General features: G+C 46.7%; 1 protein-coding gene across 1 annotated transcript in view; it reads right to left on the minus strand.

Moving 5' to 3' along the window:
- The window catches only part of LOC124729998 (exostosin-1), a 195,366-nt gene that overhangs the window by 116,569 nt on the left and 64,252 nt on the right, over positions 1–14,545 (minus strand). The window contains exon 2 of the mRNA XM_047248499.1: positions 10,302–10,421. Within this exon, the coding sequence (XP_047104455.1) occupies positions 10,302–10,421 (120 nt within the window). The remainder of the gene's footprint in view (positions 1–10,301; positions 10,422–14,545) is intronic.

Raw genomic sequence — 14,545 nt, forward strand, 5'->3', positions numbered from 1 at the left:
GAAGGCGGGGACCGTTTGTTCAGCTGCCAGCCGCCTGTACGGTGCAACACAGTGCTGCCTAGAGGACAGAGAGACGGCAGAGGAACACTTTGGCGCCGCGAGAGAGGTCTGCTTGTTGGACGGACGGCGGCGGCTGTCAAAGGCGGCGCTTAATGAGGCTGCCCACTCGCTGATCATCAGCAGAGAGAGAGAGAGAGAGAGAGAGAGAGAGAGAGAGAGAGAGAGAGAGAAGGGGGGGGGGGGAGGGAGCGTGCTGCGCTGCAGACTCGCGCTCGTACCGACACGTCATTACTGAACCCAGTAACGAGCCATGTCCGGCGTATGTGCTGAGTGTACCTCACGTCTTCTTTACGAGGAAAAAAGCGGCTATTTAACGTGGAAAAGTAAGCACTGGACGTCGATTCCGCTGTGCTTCTAATGAAACCGTCGTCCAACAAACTACGCAGACCAAGTCACGGTTATAATGGCCACCACTTTCGTGCCATTTTGTGCTAGCTCGCCTTGGGCTTTGTGAACAGCCCGTTATTTGGTCAAACGATCTTTGCTTTACCTTACGTTCATCATCACAGACTGGCTATTCTGTACCCTAACTGCACTTGTTACAACGGTAGAGAAAAAGCTACAATTCTGACTGACCAGAGAGAATTCGCTCACATGAGCTTGTGTACAATTCTACCACAATGAATAGCCTGCAACCTGAGTTATGATGCTGTAATTTAAATTTTTTGATCAAATGTCTGAGTCTATCGAAAACAAAACGCTGTAAAAATTACAAAATTGATTTTTGTCCGAATTTTCGTAGGCAAACGAAGAGTGGGAAATAAGGAAATGGGGCATGTAACTGACTAGCGTAAGGTCTTGTTTTGCAAACAATTAATTGCTTGAAAGTGATCAGAGTAATGAAGAAAAACTAAGTTATTTGAAGAAAACTGAAAAATTCCACGAACACAGCAACTGCTAATTATGCAAGTCAAGTGTCAAAAATATCAAATCACAGCATGAATTGAAATGTCTTTTCTTTCTCTTGATCTGTATTCTCTCAAGAATAATAATAATAATAAAATAATAATAATAGAATAGCGATCAATATAGAAATAGACTACATTTAGTGCTTTCTGGACAAAACTTGAATTTTTATCGCAAAAGACTGCAAACAGGTTTCTGAAATGATTTGTACTACAGCAAGAAAGACAACAGATTAGAGAAATACTTGATACACCAGTGACTGATAGTCGAAATCGTATACAGCAAATGAGTTGCCGATTGGGAATTTAAAGCTCAATGTTTAACTTGGGATCGTTGAATATTGAAAGAGTACTAGAGGACATTTTGTGAAATTTCGCTCAGTGGTCTCCTTACGTCACTAATGTATGAGCATCTCAGCTACTGTACATTATTTCGAGTATCATTCAAGTGTGCTTCAAATGTTCCTCTAATTTACTTTTATCTGACTATTAAAACAATTCATTTCAGAAAACACTGTGTTTTTCGATTTTTTTAATTTGTCATAGTAAGTCCTGATTACTGGTATTTAACAACTGTAATCGTTCACCTGAAGAGAGAGAGAGAGAGAGAGAGAGAGAGAGAGAGAGAGAGAGAGTAAATTATTTCTTTAAACTGTGATATTCGTGTATGAAATTATTGAGTGACGTAGTTTTTCCTTAAATTTATAAGTTACTGAATATGCACTATTTACTGGTAAAAGAATTCATGATTACGCGTCGGCAACTGAAACATTTCTATTCAGTTACCGATTTAATTTGGACGAGACACGCATTGTTATAAGCTATCCGTTCGTATTTATGACTTGAAAGTGGTCACAGACACCGAAATCAGCTGGTATTGGAAGGCTAACAAACACAGTCCAATAAAGGAAAAATGACGCCACTTCAGAGTGAAAAATGGCAACAGTTGTAACTTTACAAGAAGAATTAGTGACTGATTCTGCTACCAGTAATTGAAATGCAGAGCTATATACAACACAGTAGTATCCATTACCGATGTCGAAGAACAGTAGTCTAAACATAAGGAAAAAGTATGTAAAAAAATTCATATGAAGCTCTCTTCTTTATAATTCATAGATAATGCAGAGTCAGAAAGGAGGTTGGGGAAGTGTTCTAAAGAAGGCCGTGAATACATCTCCTGTTTGAATACACCATCCGAGATTAGAGTTTCGAAGCTCATTTTCTGTTCGCAATAATATTAACTGGTTTTCTTCGCTAACACATGAATAATCCGTTATTTTGGAATCTTTTCAAACCGAGTCCGGAGTTGTGGATAAGTCAGTTCATGCTACGATTGCCGCCAAAGCAACATTCTGTTAGTTAACAGATATGCTAGGTAATGTGGTAAACCCCGAAACCTAGGCCGCAAAAAAAAATACTTAATGAAACCAGTTGCAGAAAGGCGTGGTTTTTCATGCAATCACGGGTCACTAAGTACCACAGTAAAATGATAACTCTTGCACGAATCGTAACACTTCTGTTAAAATGGGTACAGAATATTCGTAATATGATGCAATATGTCACAAGACGCATAGTATGGGCACAAGGACACATGCAGGACACTGGGAACGAGGCCCGCGAGAAATATAGGCCAAGCCGGGTACGTCACAGCACATGACACTGCAGGTCTTAGCGTAGAGTTCGAGAAATTACTTCAGACGAATTTAATAACTTTTGACTGCACTTTAATTGCTTACAAGTTCTCGATAGAACACGACAAAGTTAAGACTATCTTCAGTGGGTACCTTTTCAACTAAAAACTGATTCCCCGTGTGTCCTGCAAGGAGCGGAACGTGGCCGAAGTGTGGCGGGCAAGCCGACTAATGTGACGTCACAAGTTCGTTGCCCGAGGCGCCACGAGAAAGACAGGCCGTGAGGCATAGCTCACAGCACGTGACACTGCAGGTCTTACGAGTGCCAGCAGCCGTACCCGGTGGGGAGCAAGTATCTTCTTATTTCAGACGCGTTTAATAATTCTTGACTGCGTATTTAAATGCATGCAAGTTCTCGATGGCACACAACAAAATTAAGCCCTTTAGAGGATATCTTTCCAATTAAACACCGATTTCCCGTGAACCCTGCACGAAGCCGAGGGTTCGCTATGTGTGGCGGACAAGCTGACAAGTGTGACGTCGCAAGTCCGTTTCAAGACCCGTATATCTCGCTGGCCCCGTTCACTGCGAGGCCCGTATTTCTCGTGGGCTCCATCTGTGAACAACGTCCTCGCTTGCTATTGGCTAAGCACGGCTCCACTATATATCGTAGCAAAAAATTTCCTTTGCTGTGGTTGGCTAAAACGCGCGAGGCAGAAGCTCCCTTGTACCGGCAGGAACTGTTTTCTTTGCTGGTAGCACGAGTCTGGTATCAGGTATCCCAGTGGTCGGTCGTATCTGTGGTGACTCTTGTCAGCTGTTGTAAAATGGTATTGTTTATTCAAGAGAATATCAGGACGACGGACAAATTGAATGGTCTGGGTTGGCTAAAACGCGCAAGGCAGAAGCTCCCTTGTACCGGCAGGAACTGTTTTCTTTGCTGGTAGCACGAGTCTGGTATCAGGTATCCCAGTGGTCGGTCGTATCTGTGGTGACTCTTGTCAGCTGTTGTAAAATGGTATTGTTTATTCAAGAGAATATCAGGACGACGGACAAATTGAATGGTCTGGGTGGTCATGGAAATATCAAATTTTTATGGAATATTACATTATTAAATGTGTCGTCACTGGGCGCGAATGTGGCAGCCAAAATAGCCGCCACGCAGAATAAGTGTTGACTAAAGTACCACCAATGACGACCTTGTTACTCAAAGTGTGGTTCGTTTTTATTAGATTAACGCACCAGCAAGTGATACGTGTGGCTACTGTTTCAACACGGTGCTGTGGCATGACTCACTGACCATTATAAAACATGGCATCCCTTGAAACAGATGATATGCTGTTCATTGCAGAACAGCTCCCCTCCATCTTACAATTTAAACTGAATAGCGCTACAACATCTCACCGAGCTCTCGACCGGTACTTTATCTGCTGCAAGAGGGACGTCTTTAGAAGATACCCGGTAAGACCCCTGTACACAATTTTCGCGATGTGCGACGGCTTTGCACATCTCCAGCCACAACTATCGCGTGTGCGGTTTGTTTGTTACATCAGACACCGGGGCATGAACTTGTTACCACAAGGGAAGTGTTGTACAACAAAAACATAAATTGCAAGTACTTTGCGTTCGCACCACGTGCAACTGTGTAACATGACCCCTACGAAGGAAAGGATGTGGTAAGACTGAAGAGAAGCCCCCAGGCGGCTGCAATTGCACGACGCCGCCTTAGGAGCTGTCGATGCGGACGGAGCGTCTGAGGCCCCGCCGATAACTAATTACGACACCAAACTTCCGTCACTGTTTCCGCGCACCAGTAATTACTTCATCAAAAGCTCCGATTCGCGAATTCCACAGGCAGCGGCGCTCGTAAGAATAATTAACAGACAGCAAAATTTGAGGAGAGTCACAATATCGCAGACGGCGACGCGGTGTCTCCGCGAGTCGCGACGAACGACAAACAAACGGAACTTGTGCGGCAGGCCGTCTTAATTAATGCCGCGGCGGTTTCCGGACTTTGCTTGCACCGGCATCTCTCCCGCGGGCAAGGAGGGGAGCGACGCCAGCAAACAGCGCAATTCCAGGACGTCTGCTGCACACGGCCAACTGCAGCTGGTGAGGCAAGAATTCTCCTGCGAATACCCGAACTACAGATGTGCATCCACGAGGGAGTTTACGTCGTCCAAAGACAAAAACTTAGACATTATTAACAGAATGACATCGTAGTTGCGTCCGCTATTATAACTCCAACAAAACTTCAACACGATCATTAGAGACTTATTTCAGTTGCAAAAAGAGGTCATAATCTATAAAGTAGTGGAGATCAGTATAAAGGCAGGTTTCCACGAAAGTAAGAGTACAATGTCGGAAGCACATATGTATCACAATGTCGGAAGCACATATGTATCACAATATCGGAAGCACATATGTATCGAATATACTATCAAGGTCTTTCCGGGCGGGAAGGAGCGCCTGGTCCCCGGCACGAATCCGACCGGCGGATTTGTGTCGAGGTCCGTTGAACCGGCCAGTCTGTGGATGGTTTTTAGGCCGTTTTCCATTTGCCTCGGCGAATGCGGGCTGGTTCCCCTCAACCCGCCTCAGTTACACTATGTCGGCGATTGCTGCGCAAACAAGTTCTCCACGTACGCGTACACCACCATTACTCTACCACGCAAACATAGGGGTTACACTCGTCTGGTGTGAGACATTCCCTGGGGGGGGGGGGGGGGGGGGGGGAGGGGGGGGGGGTCTACCGGGGGCCGAACCGCACAATAACCCTGGGTTCGGTGTGGGGCGGCGGAGGGGTGAAGTGGACTGCGGCAGTCGTCGTGGGGTTGCGGACCACTGCGGCTGTGGCGGGGACGGAGCCTCTCCGTCGTACCTAGGTCCCCGGTTAACATACAATACAATACTATGAAGGTAGTAGGTACACGTTAGACATACACAGTCATAATAGAATACCAAAGTTTGTTTCATAACACGAACAAGAAAATAAGAAGTTCGCATTTCTTGTACGGAAATTGTTATAAAGGCACTCATTGTCCTGTTAAGTTATTGCATTGTTAGTACTTTCTGTAAGCTCTGTTCTTCCTAATTACCTCAAAAATTCTCTTCGGCATCGATTTTGTTAAGGTTTGTAGTTCTTGCGGTCAAATTGTCGCCGACTCTTCTCGTATCGCTCTTTCGGCGCACATGCGGCCTCTAATTGCCATTCATTGCGATAAACACGCCTTGCAAGTATTCCACAAATCTTTTCCATGGGGATCAAATCCGAGCAGAGTGCAGGGCAGGGCAAGACATCGATATCTTTAGGTCCTCATGCGTTCTAATCAATTCTGTCCCTAGCATCTCTATATCTACATCTCCATCCACACTCCGCAACCCACCATACGGTGCGTGGCGGAGGGTACCTCGTACCACAACTAGCATCTTCTCTCCCTGTTCCACTCCCAAACAGAACGACGGAAAAATGACTGCCTATATGCCTCCGTACGAGCCCTAATCCCTCTTATCTTATCTTTGTGGTCTTTCCGCGAAATGTAAGTTGGCGGCAGTAAAACTGTATTGCAGTCAGCCTCAAATGCTGGTTCTCTAAATTTCCTCAGTAGCGATTCACGAAAAGAACGCCTCCTTTTCTCTAGAGACTCCCACCCGAGTTCCTGGAGCATTTCCGTAACACTCGCGTGATGATCAAACCTACCAGTAACAAATTATCTCAGTGTACATAGAACTCATTCAACTGATCATCCAGACAACGCGTGATTCAACCTCAGTGCTGAAGGCTGCCCAAATCATAACACTTCCACCACCAAAATTTCTTCTCATTCTTACCTGCCTCTCCGTTCTGAGATCACGTCAAAAATATTGAAATCCATCCTGCTCATCTAATTAAACTTCTTCTCATCATTGTAGATCACTTTGTCCCATTATGAAGTCCATGACATGTACACTCCTGGAAATGGAAAAAAGAACACATTGACACCGGTGTGTCAGACCCACCATACTTGCTCCGGACACTGCGAGAGGGCTGTACAAGCAATGATCACACGCACGGCACAGCGGACACACCAGGAACCGCGGTGTTGGCCGTCGAATGGCGCTAGCTGCGCAGCATTTGTGCACCGCCGCCGTCAGTGTCAGCCAGTTTGCCGTGGCATACGGAGCTCCATCGCAGTCTTTAACACTGGTAGAATGCCGCGCAAGCGTGGACGTGAACCGTATGTGCAGTTGACGGACTTTGAGCGAGGGCGTATAGTGGGCATGCGGGAGGCCGGGTGGACGTACCGCCGAATTGCTCAACACGTGGGGCGTGAGGTCTCCACAGTACATCGATGTTGTCGCCAGTGGTCGGCGGAAGGTGCACGTGCCCGTCGACCTGGGACCGGACCGCAGCGACGCACGGATGCACGCCAAGACCGTAGGATCCTACGCAGTGCCGTAGGGGACTGCATCGCCACTTCCCAGCAAATTAGGGACACTGTTGCTCCTGGGGTATCGGCGAGGACCATTCGCAACCGTCTCCATGAAGCTGGGCTACGGTCCCGCACACCGTTAGGCCGTCTTCCGCTCACGCCCCAACATCGTGCAGCCCGCCTCCAGTGGTGTCGCGACAGGCGTGAATGGAGGGACGAATGGAGACGTGTCGTCTACAGCGATGAGAGTCGCTTCTGCCTTGGTGCCAATGATGGTCGTATGCGTGTTTGGCGCCGTGCAGGTGAGCGCCACAATCAGGACTGCATACGACCGAGGCACACAGGGCCAACACCCGGCATCATGGTGTGGGGAGCGATCTCCTACACTGGCCGTACGCCACTGGTGATCGTCGAGGGGACACTGAATAGTGCACGGTACATCCAAACCGTCATCGAACCCATCGTTCTACCATTCCTAGACCAGCAAGGGAACTTGCTGTTCCAACAGGACAATGCACGTCCGCATGTATCCCGTGCCACCCAACGTGCTCTAGAAGGTGTAAGTCAACTACCCTAGCCAGCAAGATCTCCGGATCTGTCCCCCATTGAGCATGTTTGGGACTGGATGAAGCGTCGTCTCACGCGGTCTGCACGTCCAGCACGAACGCTGGTCCAACTGAGGCGCCAGGTGGAAATGGCATGGCAAGCCGTTCCACAGGACTACATCCAGCATCTCTACGATCGTCTCCATGGGAGAATAGGAGCCTGCATTGCTGCGAAAGGTGGATATACACTGTACTAGTGTCGACATTGTGCATGCTCTGTTGCCTGTGTCTATGTGCCTGTGGTTCTTTCAGTGTGATCATGTGATGTATCTGACCCCAGGAATGTGTCAATAAAGTTTCCCCTTCCTGGGACAATGAATTCACGGTGTTCTTATTTCAATTTCCAGGAGTGTATTTCAGCAAACTTCAGTCTAGCCTGTTTACGTTTCGATGTTAATGCGGGTTTCCGCTGTCGTTTCTTGAATGCAACATGCTCGTCATGTGACAAAATTTGTATTACACGTCTGGTAGTTACTGGGAACGGTAAATCACCAACAATTTGAGAAGAATGACTGTTTGTGGCCACCGCTTTGCGCAAAAGTAGCCCTTTCTATGCCTCAGATAATTTTCTACTTTGTCCGTATTTCCAGTTCTGTCTACATGGTAAGCCCAATGTGCTTGAACTATTCACCTTCTTAGTAACGGAAATGATCGTATGGCATTGCTGGCCGGGAGGCCCCATGCGGGGCAGTTCGGCCGCCGTATGGTAATTCCTCTTTAGTTGACGCCACTTCGGCGACTTAGGGATCAATGATGATGAAAATGACGATGATGATGGACACACAACACCCAGTCCCCTGCCAGGAATCGAACCCGGGCCCCCTTGCGTGGTAGGCGGAAACGCTACCGTTACGCTACAGAGGCGGACACCTTCTTAGTAATTTGACGATTAGAGTGTCCCATTTTTGCTTTTTCATCACTTCGCAACTATTCTCAGCGTGGAATTATCACAATCGTGGTTTATGTACGAAACATTCACCGTCACCAGTGGTGTCTGCTTCCAATCTGTAGTAAAGGCACGTACGCACACACTAACAGCGCACTGAGCCGACTGCCTTTATACCAAGTTCCACCTGAATCGTCGATGTCTTGTTGTATACTGTACTACTGACATCAAATGCGATGCCATTTGACTGCATTTATTGGAATAACGGATTTCATACTACTGCGTATAGATTGTGCACGACTATTCCAAACGACAATGTTAATTTTCCTGAAAATATCCATGCCTTTATACCAATTTCTACACTATCCACTAAAATACAGAGGTGCTACCTAAACTTTTTGCCTTTGGTGTGTTGTAAACATACTGTATTTGTGTTACTCTGTAAATCTACGGATAGTATGTGTATGTACTGAAACCTGTATACATTATTTTGTATTATAATGTATTTATACTGGATAAATGCCGTTAGGGAAAGTTATGGAAAGCAATATCGTTGGCAGAGCGCGAAGGGGCTTACTTAGTTGACAGATGAAAGTGTGAGCACACGCAAGTGGCGTGTACTGTCTGGCCTGTGTGAGGCACAGCTGTTACTATCAAAGAACCAAGAGCATGACGAATGTGGGCAGAAGTAAGAAGCACCAATAAGATCAAGATCCCTGCCCCATAATTTGTCATCGCCAATGAAGGGGTGCCCGCAATATTACGCGGAGAATAACAATATGAATAACTCCATCACTGCTAACTATCGAAAGACGAGGCAGTTTTGAACATAAATGGATCGTTCTCTCCTACAACTTCATATCTGATCTGTTTTGGTACTGAAGTCTAGCTCTTCCCCTCCTTTCTCTATTGGTTTGACTCATTCCTTTGATTACATTACCTAGAAACCTATTATGTCGAGAGAGGTGGCCAGTCTCTTCTTTTCCTTACTGTTGAAAGCAGTGATCCTTTATCGCCTATTCATCTAGGAGGTTCTTCATTTGTGAGATTTGCTGTCCACAAGTTTTCCATTCTCCTCCAGCACCATGTTTCAGATATCTCCAGATATCTCTTGTCGTATGCGGGGTTTTCTCGGTCCTCATCATTTCATCCTCATCATCATCATTCGTGACAGTGGCTCGATTAGACTGTGTAACAAAAATTGGACCGTGTAAAACTTGGGACTTTGTACGGGCGCTGATGACCGCGTAGTTGAGCCCCCCACGAACCAAACTTCATCACCATCACCATCTCGTCGTACGCGCCAACAGTCCAGGTTTCAGAGACGCACAAGGCAAAGTTTCGGGTAATCTCTCAATACATCTCTTTTTGGTTTCCACATTTAGGTTGCTTGATGTAAACTTTGTCTTGTAATACGCTACATTTGCGATTCTGCTCTTTACGTTGGTTAAACGTTTGCCATACGAGAGGCCTTTACTTCCTAAGTAGTTATAAGTTTCTGAGTAGTGTATCACTGACTCTAACGTCTACTGCGGTATGTTGGTGGTGCATACCATGCTTCTTGTCGTCTTTGTGTTAATTTGGATTTTATACACGATCATTCTTGAGACAGAAGTATAACATGCTGACCTTATATAACAACCAACATTAGCAGCCTACAGTTTACTATTAAATGCGGAGCTATTTTCAGTGAACAAGAAGTATCGCCTTTGACAGGACTCAAACGTCCAATACTGTGGTGTTACTGGGATTATATGCAGAGTGTACATAGCCCAAAAAGCGTACGTCGACAAGGTACTCACCTCGAGGGTGGTGAAGACGATCTTCTCGATGGAGGAGAAGTAGCGCTCCCACAGCACCTGAGTCTGTTGCCGCAGCGCCAGCACCTTCGTCGCGGGCACTGACCGAACTATGTCCGGAACCTGCAAGCACAATACATCCTTCCTCAGGCAAACGCCCACTAGCATTTAAGGACTCTAGAACATAAACACAAATTATTATCTGAGTTGTAGCCTTTCACGGCCGCTGTTTACTCAGTTACAATTTATGCACTGAGAAGCCGTCGTAGATACATGAAACTGTTCCCCGTCGTTTCGTCTCCGGCAGCAGGGAAATCTTCGGACGTGCAGTTTGTTCTTTACTCACGTGATATCCTGCGAACCGTGCATGAAGGGCAAGAGGCAGGTTCCATATGCCTAGATTTTCGGAAAGCGTTTGACTCGGTGTCCCAATGTAAACTGGTAATGAATGTACAAGGAATAAGTTCCCAGACATGTGAGTGGCTCTAAGTGGCTCTTAAATAATAGAAACACAGAATATAATACTACAGAATAGAATAGATTACATTATCCTCGGCGGCGAGTGATCATTAGAGATAAGGGTACCGTCAGGAGTCCCCCACGGAAGTATGATAGTCTCGGTCTTATTCTCTGTGTACATACAAATCTGATGGACAAGGTAAGCAGTAATCTGCGTCTTTTTCCTGATGACGCTGTCGTGTATGCGAAAGTATCGTCGTCCAGTGACCGTTGGAGGATATGACTGACTAAATCTGTAGTTCGTTTGATGAATGGTAGCTTGCTCTAAATGTAGAAAAATGTAGGTTTATGCATATTAGTAGGGAATAAGTCCTGTAATGATCCAATACAGTATTAGTGGTTTGCTGATTCACAGAGCCATTTCGATTAAATACCTAGTAACGTTGCAAAGCGATATGAAATGGAACGAGCATGTAAGGACGATAGTAGGGGAAGGTGAATGGCCTATTTCGGTTTACTGGCAAATTTTAGGAATGTATGGTTCATTTGTAAAGAAGGTCGCGCATAGAACACTGGTTCGCCGCCGCGCGGGGTAGTCGCGCGGTCTATGGGCGCTATGCACGGTCCGCGAGGCTCCCCCCCGCCGCGCCCCCCCCCCCCCCCCCCAGTCGGAGGTTCGAGTCCTCTCTCGGGCATGGATGTGTGTGTTGTCTTTGTTGTCTTTAGCGTAACTTAGTTTACGTTAGATTAAGTAGTGTGTAAGCCTAGAGACCGATGACCTCAGCAGTTTGGTTCAAAAAATGGTTCAAATGGCCTTGAGCACTATGGGACTTAACATCTGAGTCCCCTAGAACTTAGAACTACTTAAACCCAACTAATCTAAGGACATCACCCACATCCATGCCCGAGGCAGGATTCGAACCTGCGACCGTAGCGGTCGCGCGGTTCCAGACTGTAGCGCCTAGAACCGCTCGGCCACTTCGGCCGGCGCAGTTTGGTCCCATAGGAACTTACCACCATTGGTTCGCCCGCTCCGTAAATCAGGACACAAAGGAATCAAAGACATTAGCTGCCGGTAGGCAGCGCTGACCAGGTCATCCGGACACAGTGGCCACCACAATCGGACGGACTACCCTAGTACGCTTCCCGTCAGACCCACATTCTCAAATTATACCGCACACTACTGATGATGTCCCCCGGGTAAATTTGCCTCATTACTTGCGGCATCCCCGAGCTTGGTGTGCGTCTGCACTGAAGGGATCATTGGCCGTCAGCCCCGTAATTGTATATGCGGTGTCAGTTCTTTCAGACACGTCCGAAAGAACAGGCACTACATACGCCGATCAGCCACAAAGTTATGACCATCGACCTACTATCGATATAAGCCCGTCCAGGCGATATCAGCGTCACCTGGCGAGGAATGACTACTAGCCAGACACACGCACAGTGCATTTAGTATCAGCGAGAGTGCTGTCCGTGTGTAGAATTGGGAAGGGCGGTATCTGTCTGAGTTTGACCGAGGACAGGTTGTGACAACCCGGAGGTTAAGCACGAGCGTTTCGGAAATAGCACGACTTGTCGGGCGTTCGAGGAGTGCCGTGGTGAATGTCTTCAACACGAGGCGAAACCGAGGTGAAATCACGACCGGACGTCGTGTGTTTGGGCGGCCACCTCTAATTACAGAAGTCGGACGTCACTGGGGAGTCCAGTCTCGAGAAAAAAAATTAATAAACAATACTTGTCAGATCAAATGAAAGGAGACTGCGCCAAGAGCCACAAGCCCTGACGCTAAAGGAAGCTTTCCAGTATACGTAAAGTGGTAACATCGAGAGGAAACCTGTAAGAGAAATCAAACATTAAAGTGTTTTCGTGTCGAAGGAGCCAGCTGATGGAAATATCCCCAAAAGGCTATTATAGAAGGTCAGCCTCGACTTAGAACTATATATAAGCAAGAGATTCTGAGAGAGGAAGCAGAAAGAGAGAGAGAGGAGGCAGAGAGAGAGAGAGAGAGAGAGAGAGAGATAGAGAGATAGAGAGAGAGAGAGAGATAGAGAGAGAGAGAGCAGTAGTGGCCGCTTTGAGAAGACACCGTGTAGCTACGCCAGTCAGCAGCAGCAGAAGAAGAAGAATGCAGAAGTAATGTTCTCAGCGAGAAGTCGGTGATCAGACCTGGTGACACGCACATCAACTGCGAGATAAGAAATCGTTATCTATTCTGAGGAATAGCTATGAACATAGACGACCTGTCTTTGTCTCGTGGAATAGATAGCATTTGTAGTTTCATTTAAGGAATAGTAATTGTCTCTTGTAAGCTTAGGCGAGTGGCCTGTTGATAGGAATAAATTGAGTCGGACATTTATTAGAGAAGGGGTTAGGAACTGGCACCTCTTTTATAAGTTATCAAAGAGATAATAAATAAATTACTTAAATAAATACTGCTCTCTTCAGCATACCCATCCTGCCATTAATCCTAAAAGATGACCACTGAAACCAATAACCACAGTTCCACCTCGGAGAGCTTTCTCCCTCTCATCTCCGACAACAAAGGTGGACAACCCAACAACCCTCAGATTGTCGTCAACGTTCCGATTGCACTAAAAAAACTGTGCTGGGACGCGACGGCTAACATCAGACTAAAATGCAGGGCAGAGTACAAGCCTGTCTCAACACACAGTGCAACGAACAGTTCTTAACGACGGGCCTCCGCAGACGATAACCGATGCATGTGCCAATGTTAACACCACATCGGCAACTACGACTGAAACGGGCACGTGACCATCGGCACTGGAGATTGTCGCAGTGGCAGAGCGTATCATGGTCTGAGGAATCCCGTTACCTTCTACACCATGCCGATGGGAGGGCGCGAATCCGTCGTCTTCCAAGGGAACGGCTCCTTGACGTCTGTACTGTGGGAGACAAGCTAGTGGGGGCTCCATTATGGTCTGGGAAACATTTACGTGGGCATCCATGGGTCCAGTGTAGCTCGTGCAAGACACCATGACGGGCAAGTACTATCATATATTGGTTATAGACCACGTAACATCCCTTCATGACAATTATGTTTCCCGACGGCAGCGGCATTATTCAGCAAGACAATGCGACATGTCAGAAGGCCAACAGTGTGATGGAGTGGTTCGAGGAAGACAGTGGCGAGTTCCAATCGATGTGCTAGCCATTCAACTCGCCACATCTGTGCCCGATCGAACACATATGGAGCGTAATTGGACATGCCGTCAGAGCTCATCACCCCCTCCCCGGAATTTGCGGGAATTAGGTGACATGTGTGTATAGATGAGGTGCTAACTTCCTCAAGCATCCTTCAAAGCCCTCACTGCTTCCATGACACGATTTGTTGCCGCTGTTATCCGTGCCAGAGGTGGACAAACCGGCTTTTACATAGGTGGTCATAATGTTCTGGTTGATCCGTGAACTCAGATGGGAATCCCCTGAAAGGCAGACGACTTTCTTTCCATGAAATAATATTGAGAAAATTTAGAGAACCGGCATTTGCAGCTGAGTGCAGCACGATGTACTGCCGGCGCCACTGCACTTTTCGCGAAAGGACCGCGAAGACTTAAGTGAAATTTGCGCTCGTATGGGGACCACCTCCATGCAATATGCTGTGGATTGTGGAGTATGTGTGTATGCATTAACATGCACATGTAAAACGGCAGCTGCATTGCATTAGTGGTACGTTTCTTTTAATTATATAAGTACTGGTACAATGATTAATAAAACGATATTTATGTAACCTCTACAGTTAAAATTAATATAGGACGAATCTCGAT

The sequence above is a fragment of the Schistocerca piceifrons genome, chromosome 1 (assembly GCF_021461385.2).
Source record: "Schistocerca piceifrons isolate TAMUIC-IGC-003096 chromosome 1, iqSchPice1.1, whole genome shotgun sequence".
Classification (NCBI taxonomy): domain Eukaryota; kingdom Metazoa; phylum Arthropoda; class Insecta; order Orthoptera; family Acrididae; genus Schistocerca; species Schistocerca piceifrons.